Genomic DNA, 15,946 nt, shown 5'->3' on the forward strand with positions numbered 1-15,946 from the left:
GAGTCTTATGGAAAATGAGGGGGGGGGGGTGATCTTGATGTGTGTGATCTGTGGAGTGGAATCGGTATTCATGTAGGAATTTTATTTTACGAAAGGTTATAAAGTACAACTACTCTGAGATTCTGGGTACATGTGTCTTTGCAAAACAACTTGTGACATTTAGCCTCACCTGAAAATGAATCATTTTCAGAATCCTTCTCTGGGGTGCATTTGTGGTGAAGGGGCCTCTTCAGGACAGTTAGGCTGATCGCCGCCCTATTGGTCCGCTGATGCTGCCCACGTGTCTCACCTCCTTTTTGCTGCCGTGTGTTTGATACTGAGCCATCATTCGCCGCGCGGCCGCTGATGTCCTTCAAACAGGCCCCGGAGCACATTTGGGAGTAGTGCATCCAGGAGGCGCCGCGAAAGTGAAAGAGACAAAGAGACGCGGTTTCGCATTCTGTAAATATGCCGCCAGACAGCCCTCGCCACACGTGATGCACATACACCGCGCGCTGCTCACTGACCAGCGCATCCCAAACTCAGAAAACCCTCAGCAAAAGAATAGAATGACGAGAAACGTGATACTTGTAGTTAATTGCTTCTTCGCTCAGTCAGTTATTTGGCAGGGAACTACATTACTAACCAGCTGCCACAGGTAACGTAAGCCAAGGCCTCGCTCCCTGCCACTTTCTCTGGGGCATTGTGGCGACAGAACATGAAAAAGGGAATCGGTGACTGAGACAGACAGACGCTCTCCCACTTGTCTAATAAGAGAGGTGGAGGGCAGAGTTATTCCTTTCAATTAAGAAGCCAAATCCCACAAAAGATTAGAAGTTCACCTTCATTTAAACTCTACTATTGCACTGTACTACTGCACTATATTACTGAATAGTACTACTGCACTATACTTCTGCACTGTACTAGCACACTATACCACTGTACTACTGCACTGTACTCCGGCATTATACCGCTACACTGTGCTACTGCACTATACCATTGCACTGCACTACTGCACCATGCTACCACGCCTACAAATGCACTATACTACAGCACTGCACTGCTGCACTGTACCACTGCATATACTACTACTGCTGTGTGTGTGTTGAGCACCAAAATGGTATTATCAGCAAGACAGCATGGTGACCTTTTGTTACCTTATGTTCGTGCCACATTTTTTTTGGGCACATTTTTGTTCAGTTTTCCTCTTTCGACCCTGTAACTTAAGATACTCCAGTGACAATAAAAAGCTGTTAAACTGTATTCTCCGGTTTAATCTTTCCACAAGGGTGGAACCGTGTTTTCTATTAGTAATGACGGACCGTGCTGATAAATGAGCCTGCTGCCTTCTGCGTGACACCGGGATGAACCCGCTAAAGTACGAGAGGTAGGAGATAATGGATGCCGGAATCAGGCTGAGAAGAGCCTTCGCTTCACTGAGTTAGGGGGGATTTTTGACAGGCCAGTTTCTGAGTGGGTGATTCTTTCGGCACATGTGTGCACGAGGCTCCGTACGGGATTGTCACATGACCTGGCATGCAGCGGCAATCCTGCCCTTCCCTGCAAACTGGGCCACCGCCCCATCCTGATCCGCGCCAAGGAGCCGCCCCTCCATGCTGGGTCCCGCCTGCCACTGGGCACCCCATGACATCCCTCCTCACATGGTGCACTTTCGCTTTTTCACACCCAGCGTCAGACGAAAATAACCGCAGGACGTCACATTGTGGCTGTGATGGAGAGGGACGCGAATTCCGTTCTGACAGAGTGGCAAACTCTGCCACTGTCCCTTAATATTCGCAGACGAGAAGATTCCCACGTGCTCGTGCAGCTTAGACGGCTGCAGGCAGCTAGCATGTGCTGCCAGACGCGGGTCAGCGTTCATTTAATATGCTCACTCTGAAATAAAGCACTTATTGTCACTGTAGAGTCTTTAGCTATATTATTCTTACCAATATTTTTCCTTGTAACCCTTTGTAACGATATTGGGGCGAGGTGTTTATGCAGACAGCTGGCTAAGTGCACTGATCCCTCAAATAGACTAAATAAAATTTTCAGCTTGATGTTGCTATTGCCAATATTTTTCGCTGTAGAACTTTTCACTGAGCTTTAACGACATCGAGGTGAGGTATTTCTGAGAGCATATACTTTAGTGTGTTGCTCTTTCAAATAAAATAAACAGATCTTTAAGGTTGGTGTGGCTATTACGAGAATATATCCTCATCGCCCATTTTCTGTGCCGGATGGGTGACCTGGTATCAGCCAAGATTTCCGTGTGGTGCAGGCGACAGCTGCGACTCCCCACTGTGACTCCCCCACTGTGACTCCCCGCTGTGACTCGCCGCTATGACTTCCGGTCGGGCAGCTTAGACATGGTGGTGAGGCAGCAGGCAGGTTACCGTTGGTGGGGGGTTTCTCTGCGGTCGTGAACCACGGATGCGGCATGTCAGCCGCGTGCTCCAACAGCCACCTGGTCATCCTCAACATGGCGAAATGACAAGAGGGAGAGTCGGCACGGCAGGGAGAAAGACTGAGCAAGAGAGAGTGATGAGGAAAGAGAAGCTGAGGAGCGGAGTTCATGTGCGGGCCACCAGCCGCCGTGGGCAGGAAGAAGGGAAGCCAGGAGATGCGGCGGGGGCGGGGGGGGGGGGGCACATCTGCAGCCACTGACACAGAGCTGAAGTCACAGAACACACAGAGATTCAAGGTCCCACGTTATGGCAGTAGTATAGCAGAGATTATCGCGATAAACTGAGGAGGGGAGAATTAGGGGGGAAGAGCTATCACGATATGGAAATACGTCACAAAATGATATAATATGTCGACAAGGCAAAATCATAGGAAATAAAACAATGAATCAGCACGTGACTCCGCATGCTAAGCTTTCGCACCTGTGATTGGAAGGTTGCCGGTTTGCATCTAGTCTTGACAGAATAGTCACATGTCTGCAGGCCCTTGAGCGAGGCCCTTAACCCCCAGCTCCATGGGCATCGCTGTGGGTGGCTGCCCTTCGCTGCCAGACTTGCTCTCACCTACATATGTGTCTGTGTTTCATAGAGCAAGATGAGGTAGGTGAAAAGAGGGATTTCCCTACGGGGATCAATAAAGCGTTGTTATTATTGTCAACTTTATTGTCATTCCATCCACCCACCAAGTGCTTACGCAGGACCGGTTCATTGTGAGGCAACGTTGCTTATTATGTTATTATTATTATTATTACTCTGATTTTTTTTCTTATTACTTTATCATTTCGACATCTATACCTGTGACATGTCATGTCATGTTGTTCCATAAAGCTTTGAAATGTGTCTCACTTGTATCTTTTCACACGCAATCCATATTCTTCCAGAGATCTAGCCAGGGCACAGTCTGCTCAGAATGGGCTTCCCCCACCGCAAAAGCTACACCTGCAACATTTCCATCCATTTTCTGTACCCATTTGTCCTACTCAGGGTTGCAAAGGGGTCTGGAGCCCATCTCAGTGGTAGAGGTACAAGGTAGAGGGCATCCCACGATGGGGGGGGCAACTCATCACAGGGCACACTCACACACCATTCACAGCTAGGGGCAATTTGGTAACTCCAGTTAACCTCAGCATGTTTTTGGACTGTGGGGGGAAAACGAGAGTGACACGGGGAAAACATGCAACCTTCACACACATGGAGTCATGCCAGAGACTCAAACCCTGGTCCCAGAGGTATGAGGCAACAGTGCGAACCACTGTGTCACCGAGCTACAACACTTAACAAATGTAAAGACAGAACTCATAGGCAAGCCACTGCTATTGCATACGGCATGTTGGATTCCAGTGTGAAATATGTATGTTCCACTTCTTAGCGAGGTGTTCATGTTTTTGGTGTTTTTTCAGTTGAATCCATCCTAATCTAGGCATGAGAAGACATGGTATTTGGAAGGACCTTTGCACTTCAATCAGCGCCAAGACATTTTGGCCAAATGCATCAGGATCAAATGAAATCTCTCAGACTGGATTTAACTTTAAGTGAACTTCCTCCAGGTTTATTGAGGATTCTTTTCCCTAAAATGGACGTGTGTAAGGATTGTCCTACAATTACAGTGTAAGGCTGCAATGAGCATAATAAAATTATTTTCTTTTTGCTGCACAGCTCTGTGAGAATATCCATAGTGCAGAAACTGTCGTAAATCACTTTGCTTCTATTTGTTCTGAAAAAATTGCCGTTTGTCACCGAATGAATCATGGGAGTCCCTTCAGATGTGATTGATGCTGACATGTGAACGCTGTGGAATTTCTGCATCTAAGTTTCGCTCGCCCATAAAAGGTCACCCGGCGGTGTGCCGAATCCACGCAGCTCCCGCTAAACTCACGGTGAACCGTCTGTCGGCGGCTCCTGAGTGATGCCGAGATTAGGACCCGACAAAGGTCCCAGACGGGCTAGAGTCTCCCTTATCTCTGCCCCTGGAGACTGCACTACACGCCTTGCATGTGGTTCGCTGCCGGCGGTTTACCGCTACGTGTTGGGGAGGGCTGACACACTCCTGATCCACATTCTGACGCGATGCGCCGAGCAAGGAAGGGGGCTTTTCCCCACCTCCCGCTGTCAAATGGCATGATGGACAGGTTTTCACACTGCTCTCGCGCTCACGTGCCTCAGGTGGGGATTATCCCTGCCGAGGGGGGGAGGGAGGTGTCCCTGGCCAGGGGTTGCCCTGCCGAATTTGTTTTTGTGTGTTTGGGGGTGTGGTGGTAGGGGGCGGATGGTGGATTAGGTAGCAAAGTGACGTCGGACCGTGTGGTGTTAGGACCTGTGCTGGGCCTCTAAGGTTCGTTTGGACCCAAGAAGGTCCATCCAGCTCAGCAATAGAAATATTATTATTATTATTATTATTATCAAATACAGCCATCACTTTCTGATTGGAAATTACAGGAAGCTTTAAAATGATCCACAGGCTGGATCCACAAGTGGAGATGGCAGCCGGTAATGAAAATCTGGGTCGAGGCGGCGTAGAAGGAGACTTCGGCACGAGACGGAGATGAGGTGGCAGCAGGGGTGGGCAAGGTCAGAAAGTTAATGTGTGAGGATGCTAATGGTATCGTGCAACACGGATTGTTATTTGCCTTATAAGCACTGAACGCAGAGTACCGGTATGATGTGGAATCACGGGGCAGTAAGTCTGGGTCTTATTTTTTTACGGCTGGAGATAAGGCTGGTAGCTTTCAAGACTGTGACGATGCTTCCTGAGAGGGCAATGAATTAGTTATTGCACCACTCGTCACAGTGCTCTTCAAAGGGAACCTCTTACAGATGTGTGAGGGACGTCTCTCATCCTTACGTCGCTGGTCCCACAGAGGCAACGGGACCCTTTCCCCCCCCCCCCCCCCCCCTTGTCTCCTTTTTATGGTCGTAAGGGTCGCTGGACAGGAGGGATTGTTGTAGGAGGGGAAAGTGCTGACATTCCAGGTCTGTCCGCTATTCCCGCCTCGATGCCCCTTCCTGGGAAGCTCTCCCCAGTGGCGGTGAGCTTGCTTAGTGTTTGTGGTAGCTAACAGGATGTCACACAGAAGGACAAACTGCAGAAAAAGTTCAGTTACATAAGCGAGATTGCCAATGCATATAGATCTTCATTAAGATGCCTTACTAGGTACAATGTACTATTGCTAAATTATTAATAATAACCAAAGAGTTTTTTAGTAAAAAGAGTTGGCACTGTTTGCTGTTGAGTGGCCTCCAGTTTCTTTAATCCTGCTCTCCTGCAAATTCTACAGTTTTCCTAAATGAGTCTAAATTCAACCTTCAGCCACAACCAACCAAGCGTTTGTGGAGATTGTGACAGACGTGTAATGAAGCAGTATTACAGGCCACGTAAATCGTGTTAAGGGTCCGGCACGGCCAAATGAAAATCCCATCACCCGGAAGACCGGAACATTCCGCCTCCTTTAATGATTTCGTCAAAAAACATTTGTGAATTGCTCTGTACCAACAGTGGAGTCTGTTTTCATTCCTGAACCAGTTATGCCTGGTGCTGGTTTGCACAGTTCGGTCAAGGCATCGGCCAGACCGGGGTGGTGACACGAATCCTGGGTTTAGACAAATACATGGAGACCGTGACCCCCTTTGTCTGGATTTCAGTTCCAGACAGGGGAAAAAGCCACTGTGGGAATCCAGGGACGCAATATATGAACACAAAACCTCAGGAAAAATGTTTGGGAGGGCAGAGAGGGGCCTGGATCTCCCGCCACTCTTTCCCACACACATTCACAGGTTTTGCGATCCTGACGCACGCCACCTTGAATGGTCCCGATTAAACAGACAGGCTTGACTTACACTTTTTTGTACCCATAATGCAATGGGGTTACACACTCATGGTTAAGCTGTCATGGCAGAAGTCGGCGTCAAGAATCCGACTGCATGGCTTTTAATTGGTTTGATGCTACAGAGGTGCCTAACGAAGGCTCAGAATGCTGCCGAGACTCATTGTTTGCGGCGATGCAAGTCAGCGAGCTACAAGTGGGTTGGAGGTGCAGGTTTGTGACCAAAAATGCTGTCTGTTGTACCCTGGAGCAAGATGTTCAACAGGACAAATGCAGCCGAGGCGAAGTCAATTTCCAGAGCAACTCGTGCTAAGTCATCTTAACAGTAACTTTCAATAGTTACGAAACCCAGTATAAAATGTTTGCGAATAATTCAGAGACACTCCTTACCTGTACCTCCTGTCGGGCTTGTCCGTGCTCACCTCCCCGGGCCACCACGTAACCCTTCGCCTCCCTCTGTGCGCTGGAGGTGGGGGGGGGGGGGGGGGTAAGGTGTGAGCCTGCTGTGCCCTGTCAGAGTTCATGGTTGAGCTGAACTTTTGAACCGAACGTGGTTCGTGACACAACAGTACAGTTTAAATCAACCTCGCACACTTTTTTTTTATAGCATAAACAGCAGTGTCAATGACCTCGTGGTTTATTTGCGCTGAAAGATGAAGGAGCTCCCAGGTCTACTTTCCATTTCTTCACCGGCCCCCAGACCAAGCAACCGGTCTCCAAATCACCACCAGCTTAAGACCCAACGAAGCCTCAAAACTCCAGTGTCGCTGCTTCAGGGAAACAGAGAAATGGACGCGATCGCCGTAGATGTCGAGTTGCCGGTTGACTCTTCAACATTTCAGTGAACTTTTCCTGACCCCCCCCACCCCCACCCCCACAACCCTGTTCACAGACTTTTCTGGAACAAGTAATATCAGTATTATAGGTGGGACTTCCCATCCTATTTCACGGGGAGTTTGCAGCTTACGAAAGAGGGAGAGGTTTACAGGGTAAAGCTGTGTTGGTAAACTACGCTTCAGGTTATAAAACGCAACGTAAACACAAGCTGAACAATGAGCCCTCACCCTGCAGCTGGGCTGTGGTTATTCTTCAAAGTGACTCGCACTGAAGCTCGACGACCAGGTCGACAGTGCTTCAAAGCGCTAAAATGTGATGGTCACCGCTTTTTAGATCATGCTAACGTTAACTTCTCCGTATTTCCTTTCTGTCGCGCATGATATAGAAGCCACTCTGCATTTATTCTGTGAGAATTTCACCTTTTAACCCCCAAAGTTTGTGTTTCAGAATTTAAGAGCACAGAAATAAGTATTGGTTCAGACGGAATAAACATTCAGTCGCAATTCAAGGAAACTACCATTTCCCATAAGTAGGCCATGACACATGTAGGCTTGCCTTAATGTGAGCATGTAAATCATTTCTTCTTAATAGCCGTAGTGACGTACAATTTTGATGACTATATTTACCCAGAAGTACTTGACCTGCATAAGCACTGATCTGTCCCCGGAAAATTACTGAGTTGCATAACTTTGATGTGAAAGGATCAATAAAGTATCAAAGGACAAATAATCTTTTCCATTTCTTTATTATGCCACTTTTGCATATTACGAGGGATTTTTTTAAAAGTTAAGCGTAAAAGACATACCTGGAGGCCTCTGTCAGTCATGAGCTCATGAAAATGCCCGAACTTGTCTTTAGAAGTTCAGAAGTTCTGATTGCAAGAATGTCACAGTAACAAACAATGTCTGTTTTAAGTATTTTTCTCTTACCGTGGGTTTTAATTGTTTTCACGCGCCACCACCCTTTAGAACATGCTTGACAGTGTTCAGATGGTGACGAGACCATGACTGTGTTACACAGAAGGGCTTGTGTGTAAACTCTGAGATATATCTTTGTACATGGTCCATCTGATGCTGAACTGGAGAAAATCACACCTTCCTGATGTATTACTGGAGGAAAAACTCATCATCGCCTGCACTCATGCTAGTTACTCATCCTTCTAGATCATTCTCTGGTTTGAAATGCACGGCTGTGCGCTGATAGACTAGCCTGCAGAATTAGGTAATTCAGGTCCAGAGAGTAAAAGTCCAGACCAGGATTTTGTTTCAATCAATCAGTTGAGCATGAAGAGTCACAGTCACAGATACTCAACTTAGTTGGTTGAAACAAAATCCCGGTCTGGACTTTTACTCTCTGGACCTGAATTACCCAACTCTGCTAGTCCGATCCTATGCTTCGGTCTACACAAGACTCTGAAAACGTACAAACATGGGGAATAAGTCAACATATTTCTTGCTTCTCTGTGAAGTCACCGCTTGGCATGCTGATAGCAAACAGAAAACACACTGGCTATTTGGAGACCTTGGCTATACTCTGGTTTTCCCTAAACCAGCTTAAGTCTGTGACCTTTCCACACCCCTGGTCAGACACTTGTAGTTGACCAGAGTTGAGACATGTGCTAAGCTGCGGTCGTCCCATTGCCGTGGGGGTCTGGACACCACTCACGTCCGGAGGATCCACTGGCAGACAGCTGACTGCCTTTAAACCCCAACCGGGGTCACATGGACGGCCACGATGTCAACACTGTAAGAATGATGAAAGGGCTCCGTGACTCAGGCCACAAGAGTGACCGTACCTGTATCAGGCAGGACATTCTATTTATCTTCAACAATGAAACCAGGCAACCAATCATCCTCCTGACACTCCCAACATCAATGGGGACGTGTTCCTTTGTCAGGTAATAGGGACTAGAAGTTATTTTTCACTAGCAAGTTGGATCGCTGGTGGAAACAAAAAGGGTATGATTATTTTTCAAACTCCAGTTTCACTGAAAACAGAGGAACCTGACATCGTCTTGGCACTTCAGCCATACATGAACGGAATAAATGCATTCACCTTTAATGCAGGATTCCTCGCTGTCAGGCAACTACTAGACATAAATTATGAGCTTCTTTTACTCCAGGACAGATTTCAGTCAGAGGCAGGACTGGCATTGTTGTTGCATGTGGAGTGTTTCGCTTGAATCGCTGACGTGACTGTTCCACAGCCTATCTGTCGTCACCGCGCTGGACTGCAGAATGTTTCCCTCTTAAAAATCCTCACGTGGCATGTACCACAGCCCTCATCTTAGCTTTTAATCACTCGTACAGCCACACATGAACATCATTAGATCGTATTTGAAATATGGCAACTGCATTTTCCCAATGGATCACTTTTAGAGTAGTTTCGTCCATATTAGGAATCTCCAGAACATTAGATGGCAGACCATAATCTCCTCCTTCACATGGAAATATCAGAATCTAGTTTCCTTGTGAGCCAGTAAATATCTTTTTTTTTTTTTTGCTGTTTGATCTTCTGAAAAAATAAATTGTCATTTTTTATATGCTGACATGTTTGTAAACTAATTTCAGGTGAAAGTAAACAATAAAATGAATCAGTAGCTGTTCTGAAATGTTTGGTGGTGGCTGTTACTATAACACTAGAAGCTAAAACCATAGATAGAACTTTCCTGAATATTACAGATATATGATCCACGGTTAATATCGAATTGTGTTGATGCTGCTCCTCTTTTCAGGGCTGAACTCTCCCTGACCCAGGGAACCTCTGAAAAGCCCCTCTTGTGTTTAAATAATAGCAATGGGCTGCTAACAGGCCATTGGATGGGGAGTTAAAGGCTCTAATATGATTCAAGAGAAGGGTAATACAGCACTTTACATGCAAACCGCGCGACAGCATTTCTCTGGTAGGGAAAACCACCCCACCTTGATATTTTATTTCTATTCAAGCTGCGACTAGTTTGTTTTCTTACGATTGTCCTGCTTACTGTCGCCGTGGATCGGCGGGAGCAGACAAAGGTCCTTATATGACAGCTGAACAGCAAACTGCCGATACAGCAGGATTCAGGAGGAGGTTGCCAGGAGCCTGGCTAGCTGCTAGTCGCTAGGAGAGACATTTGCAGGTCGAGAAATAAACAATCCGGTGTGGAGGGGGAAGGGGGGGGGCATTCTTTTCTTATTATGGCATCATGAAACAAACACAGCATGTTTCTGTCAGGATGAGGAGGTGAGTGCAAGAATAACATCAGGGCAGGAAAAGTGACCGTAACATGAGCTATGAACTGTGACTCCATAAAGCAGTCATCATAATAACATTTATAAAATACTATTATATAATACTACTTATAAAAAGGCATAACACATTATGGTCAGTATAAGTCATTATAATGCATTATGAAGGTATCTATAGTGCATTATAGATGAGAGCTTCATGAAGCATTCATAATGCATAATAAGCATGGTTATAGTGTATTATGCCTTTTTATAAGTAGTTAAAGCTATGTTTATAATACTTTATGAAGGCATTACAATGCATGATGATGGTATCTATAATGTGTTATACATGACTGCTTTATGTATGCAAATACCCGGAACTCCTCATTTGCCACAGTTATCAGGACTGGAGCTGTTCCCCAAAAAGATACATTGGCATTATTGCTTTAGGTTTTTCACAAGCTAGATAATAACGATTTATCTGGGGAAAAAATTATAGACCTTAATAATGTTTAGAAATGACCAAAATTCCAAATCAATGGCAGTGAATAACACTTCCATCTCAATAAAAGTATCTCATTAACTTTGTATTATACATTTATTTGAATTTGGTTTAAAAATGCAACCACTGCTCTGCTATGTGTGTATAAAGAATACGTAAAGTTATTTTTATAAAAGATGTGAATGCAAAAAAACGTGAATAGCAAACATTCAAGCTAACTGTCTGCACGTGCTGCGTAAAGCGTTCCTCCCGGATAAGGTAACTGTCAGTATCGTTTGTGAAAGACAGACCAGACTGAGCCAAAATGTTCCACTACAAAGATATAGTTGACATTACCTGGCACTATGGATGCTTTGGGTGTCTTTATTGCTGTACTGTGCTTTCTGGGGGTGCACAGTGCTGCCCCCATCTCTCTAAGCATCAATATCGGATAACTTAATAATCCTTATGTAGGTTCACGTGACAAAAAAAAGTGTGCACAGACGATTTCAATGTGATTCAATAACGTGTAGAACGAAGGACTCGGCTTTAAATACATGCAACAAGTATGTGAGGAACACGTTTAAGTGTGCTGGGAGTGAGCAAGAAGAGTGAATGTAGGAAAATTTAAGCCTAGAGGACAGCAGGTCGTACTTCTCGCACACAATTTTTGTCAAACAATCGTGCGCATTTTTTTTTTTTGCATTTTGTCTCCATGTGACAGTTGTCCAGGCGGAGTCCCTGTATTTAGGGGAAAGCGCTGCGCGTCCTTTCTCCTCGGGGATCTCCAATTTACCGTGCCCAAAAAAACAAGCAGCGCTGCGTCTGAAGCGTGTCCCAAACTGTGCTGGCGCGGCGGTAATTACATTGATTTACTCGGCACAGCGTTCAGCTCCGTGGACGGAAAAAAGAGAAGTGGGCTTTAAACTTCTTTCATTCGGCCACAATAAATTACATATATGCTCGCAGATTCAGACCAGAAAAAAGGATGGAAAAGCGGCTGGTAACTGAGAGTTGCGAGAATGAAAGTTTTGTCTTTCCACACCGATGGCGAACAATAGCGGGCAGACGTTCTTTACAAGGTAGATAGGAGGAAAAGTTCAGCTGCATCTATCACGGAGGCTGGACCTGCGGGGATAGGAGGGAGGGACATAAAGGTGTCAGCCTCCGATCTTCATGGAGGGCGTAAATCAGCCGAGCACAGCGGCCCTAAGAGCTGGCCAAGCGGCCTCTGCCAGCAGCTCAGCGTGGGCTCTCCGGGTGTCACATGGGGACGGGATGCGGACTGGGGCCCTCCCGTCCAGTAGGCTTATTGTGGAGGACATTCCTCTCCTCAATCAAAGCTCCCACCTGCCTTCGCTGAAGCTTTGGCCCTGTGTCGCTCTCCATACTATTTAATTTCGGTGTTTAATTTTGGCACATGGGGATTTTGTACACTCTAAACACAACCTACTTCCAAAAAACGGGATACGTATAACAGAATACGTAATCTCTCGTTATAACACAGATATAATCTATTTTTGAAAACAAATGGAGATGGAAATAAAGCAATTTCCCCCGCTGATTTTATTTAGTATTGGCGCATGTAAGAGTTTCTTAGCAAGACTAGCTAAGGTTTGCCCAACTTCCGTAACAAACATTTCCATATTTCCATCAACTGCAAACTGAGAAATACTAAAGCCAAAACTCACCTTTTCGTGCTTGCTTTAAATTGCCATTAAGTGTTGACGTTTCACTTCTTTCTTAGGTTAGAATATATATTTTTGATTTGTGAAAACGAATGGCATTATTCCAAAACTGATTAAGTGTGATCTTATTGCAACAGAATAGAAACAGAAAGCCTGTAACTACACTGAAAATGAGACTTCATAACTAATTTATACAGCACTGACTGGTGGGGGGGTGGGTGTACTCATCCCCTACCCCCAAAAAAACGTTTATTAAATAAAACAGATACAAATGTCTAATTTAAATAAATTGCATTAAAATACAGAAAGCGGCAGCATACAACTACAGTACAAATATACATCTCATATACACATAAATGAAATATCTATTACAATGTAGTGCTTGCGTTTTGTTTACAAAAATATTAAACAGTTTATATAAATATCTATAGGATTAATATACAAGTCAGATGTAAAAACGGAAACCATCAGGTGAGTTTAACTGTGGCTTGAACAACTCGTACACCAGAGAAAAGGCTCTAATTATCAATATAGCGGCTGAACTTTGTGGGGAGATTGTCCACCGGATAAACCGTGGGGCCCGTTTTCATGGTTGGGGGTCCGTTCAACAATGTCCAGTTACACTCTGCGGTCAGCTCAACAAGGAAGATTTTGAGGAGCACTTTGGCGAACTCCTTGCCAACGCACATCCTGGAGCCGCCTCCGAAGGGGATGTAGTTGAACCGCAAAGTGTCTTCCAGGGATTTGGTCATGAACCTCTCCGGATGGAACGCCTCTTTGTTGGGAAAGACCTCAGCGACATCGTGAGTGTCGCAGATGCTGTAGATGACATTCCAGCCCTTGGGGATCTGATAACCCTGGAGAGAAAAAAAGTTACATTATACATTTAATTCTCATTTTTTAATTTGTATATCCCTTAAGTATGTGGGATAGACGTTTGGAGGTAGTGATAAGACTTCGCCATAACAAGCACAAATGTTTAGCCATGGAATTTCAGTTTATGACCATATATGGGAAAGACTGTCTCGAGGGAGGGGGATCTTGATCAAGCAGTAATAATTTTTTCATGAAGCTTTACTCATATCGTTCATGCTTGAGACGCAAACATCATTCCAAATAAAGGGTGAATCCCAACCCTTCTATCCATAGACAGAAGAACACAGCTCAAACCTATCAGTTTTATTTACGCCACAATCATCCACATTAAAGGCAGTCTTGGTTAAGGCTCCCACTTACGTTCAGCTCAAATGTTTTGAGGGCCACACGAAAGCCCCCCGGCACGGGCGGGTTTATCCGGAGGGTCTCTTTAATTACACAGCCGGTATATTTCAGCTGCTCCAGCAGTTCGATGCTCAGTGTCCTTTCCTCTGAGCAGACGCCTGTTAAACCCTATGAAACACAAAGCACATGCATTACACAGGCGAGGAAACAATCCAAAGCAAGAGTTTTCAGGTCAAATTCTAATTGACGTTAAATTGACTTTTATGCATTTACCTTCTCCCGCAGTTCCTGTCTCACATTGTGGGCGACGTTGGGATGAAGACCGAGGAACATCACTAGAGAGGTGGCAGTGCTCGCGGTGGTCTCGTGCCCACCAAACAGCAACTCTGTGGCAGACTCCTTGATCTCCTAAGGAACAGAACATACAGGTATTGATACAGATCAGCACGGACACCGTCGCTAGTGAGAGACACTCGTTTTTAATCGCCGTACCTGTGTACTCAAGGGTTCTGCACTCTTCCTGCAGTTCTCAATCAGCAGCTGTAGAGCATCTTTGTGCTTCCGCTCATCGGTGCCGTCTTGAATTTTCTTCTTGATATTTTCTTCGATTTTTGAGTGGATGAAATTGCGAGCCTTGAGACCCTACAAGATAAAAAAAAAAAAACACAACATAAAATTCAACACGTGACTAACAGCCTAATAAGCGTTTCCCCGCCATTTTTTTTAAAAAAAGCATAAATACCCGATATAATCCGCTGAAGGGAACGTCAATCGGAAGAGAGAACAGGTTCTTTATCATTTCCTCAAAAGCTTCCACCAGTTCTTGCTCGTCAGTCTTGATTTGTTCGGGCTGGAAGCCCAGCAGAATCCGAATGGCGATCCGGAACATGAGCCGTTTCATCTCTGGGTACACCAGCACGCAAGAGGCGCTCTGCAGCCAGCCTTTCACTGCGCATCTCACCTCCTCCTGGATAACGGGAACGTAGAGCTCCAGGGCATCCCGTGAAAAGGCTTTTAGGATCGCCTGCAAAATAGGGATTTTTTTTTTTTTTTTTTTAAACAAACACCCAAAAATGGGTTAAACGCCTCGGTAAGAGACTTTCTCTCTTCGGCCACTGTTAACTAAAGCACTACAACGTACCCGCTTCTTGTTTTTGTGCTGGGTGCCGTGCACGTTGGACAGAGTGTCGGAGCCCAGGATGGCTCTGACAGACGCCGGCCACTGGACTTCGACAAGCTTATGCTCGCCTAAGAGAATCTGCCTCACGTTGTCGGCGCCCATGACGCGCACAGTGGGGCTACCGAAAAGATGCGTTTTATAGATAAATCCGTACTTCTGGCGCTTCATCCGCAGAAATTTTCTTCTCTGGAAAATAGTAAAACACAATTTATACATGTCAACCATATTAAAAAACTACCAGGACCAATTCGATTAAATTTAATAATTAAATTTACCAACAAACAACGCTTTTTAAAAGAACTTCAAATTTCACGGGAAAAGGGGTAGCCCTCCTGGAACGGATTACATTATGATATATTCGGCGTTTTGAAAGGTAATATTTTTACCTGCAAAACCATCTGAAGCGTCTCGCCTAGAAATGGGAGCCCCATGGTACCCGGAGGAAGGGGACTCCGACAGTTTGGATCACGGCCACGAATTATGTATATTTCCCACAATTTAACTGCCGCTAAAAACAACAAGATTGGGAGCACAATAGTGCAAAGAAACGATGCGACTAACGTGTAAAACCCCATTCTCGAGTTAAACCAGAGGACTACAATATTAAGGCTGCCAGGCAATCACTGTCAAAGATGCTCAAGTATTTGTCCTCAACTGGTAAGTCCCAATGTTTATACGGCCTTTTTATACTCTTTCCCCAGGTCTCGGCCTCTTGTTACCTTGGTCAGATAAATTAGTTCACACAAAGTTCATCTTTAATTGTGGTGTCATCTCGCTCCGCCCACTGGTGAGACGCTGCCTGCCAGCCCTCACCATTTGTTATGAGCGCATTTTAATACCACCTCCCGTAGCAGCTAGACAATCCGTGGATTTAACTTTGAAAAGGTGATAATTCTCCGACACAATGGGAAGCATCGAGGCTTCTTTGTAGTAAATATTCCGCAGTTTACACTCATTACTTTGGCTTGACTGCTGTCTGTAATGCCCAGGGCGGGCTTAATTGGACAGCTTTTAAAGGATTTAGATGGTATTCAGCCTTTTGGTTAAAATACTCTGGTGCAAATA

At 45.4% G+C, this 15,946-nt stretch overlaps 1 protein-coding gene across 1 annotated transcript; it reads right to left on the reverse strand.

Moving 5' to 3' along the window:
* Positions 1–12,356: 12,356 nt before the first annotated feature.
* Positions 12,357–15,567, reverse strand: LOC125716045 (cytochrome P450 26A1). The gene is made up of 7 exons (XM_048988277.1): positions 15,268–15,567; positions 14,843–15,067; positions 14,444–14,725; positions 14,194–14,343; positions 13,975–14,109; positions 13,717–13,869; positions 12,357–13,337 (listed from the first exon to the last, which is right to left on the reverse strand). Exons 1-7 carry the CDS (start codon positions 15,454–15,456, stop codon positions 12,999–13,001), a joined length of 1,473 nt encoding a protein of 490 aa, XP_048844234.1. The 5' UTR covers positions 15,457–15,567; the 3' UTR covers positions 12,357–12,998.
* Positions 15,568–15,946: the final 379 nt, after the last annotated feature.

This window comes from Brienomyrus brachyistius, chromosome 20 (assembly GCF_023856365.1).
Source record: "Brienomyrus brachyistius isolate T26 chromosome 20, BBRACH_0.4, whole genome shotgun sequence".
In the NCBI taxonomy this organism is placed as follows: domain Eukaryota; kingdom Metazoa; phylum Chordata; class Actinopteri; order Osteoglossiformes; family Mormyridae; genus Brienomyrus; species Brienomyrus brachyistius.

Bases quoted from the DNA above. Each gene is read 5' to 3' on its own strand.
- LOC125716045 (XM_048988277.1), bottom strand. From the start codon at position 15,456: ATGGGGTTTTACACGTTAGTCGCATCGTTTCTTTGCACTATTGTGCTC. The intron at 14,726-14,842 runs GTACGTTGTAGT...CCTATTTTGCAG, and splicing joins AGCACAAAAACAAGAAGCGG to GCGATCCTAAAAGCCTTTTC. The intron at 14,110-14,193 runs GTACGGCGATTA...TCTGTTCCTTAG, and splicing joins CAGAACCCTTGAGTACACAG to GAGATCAAGGAGTCTGCCAC.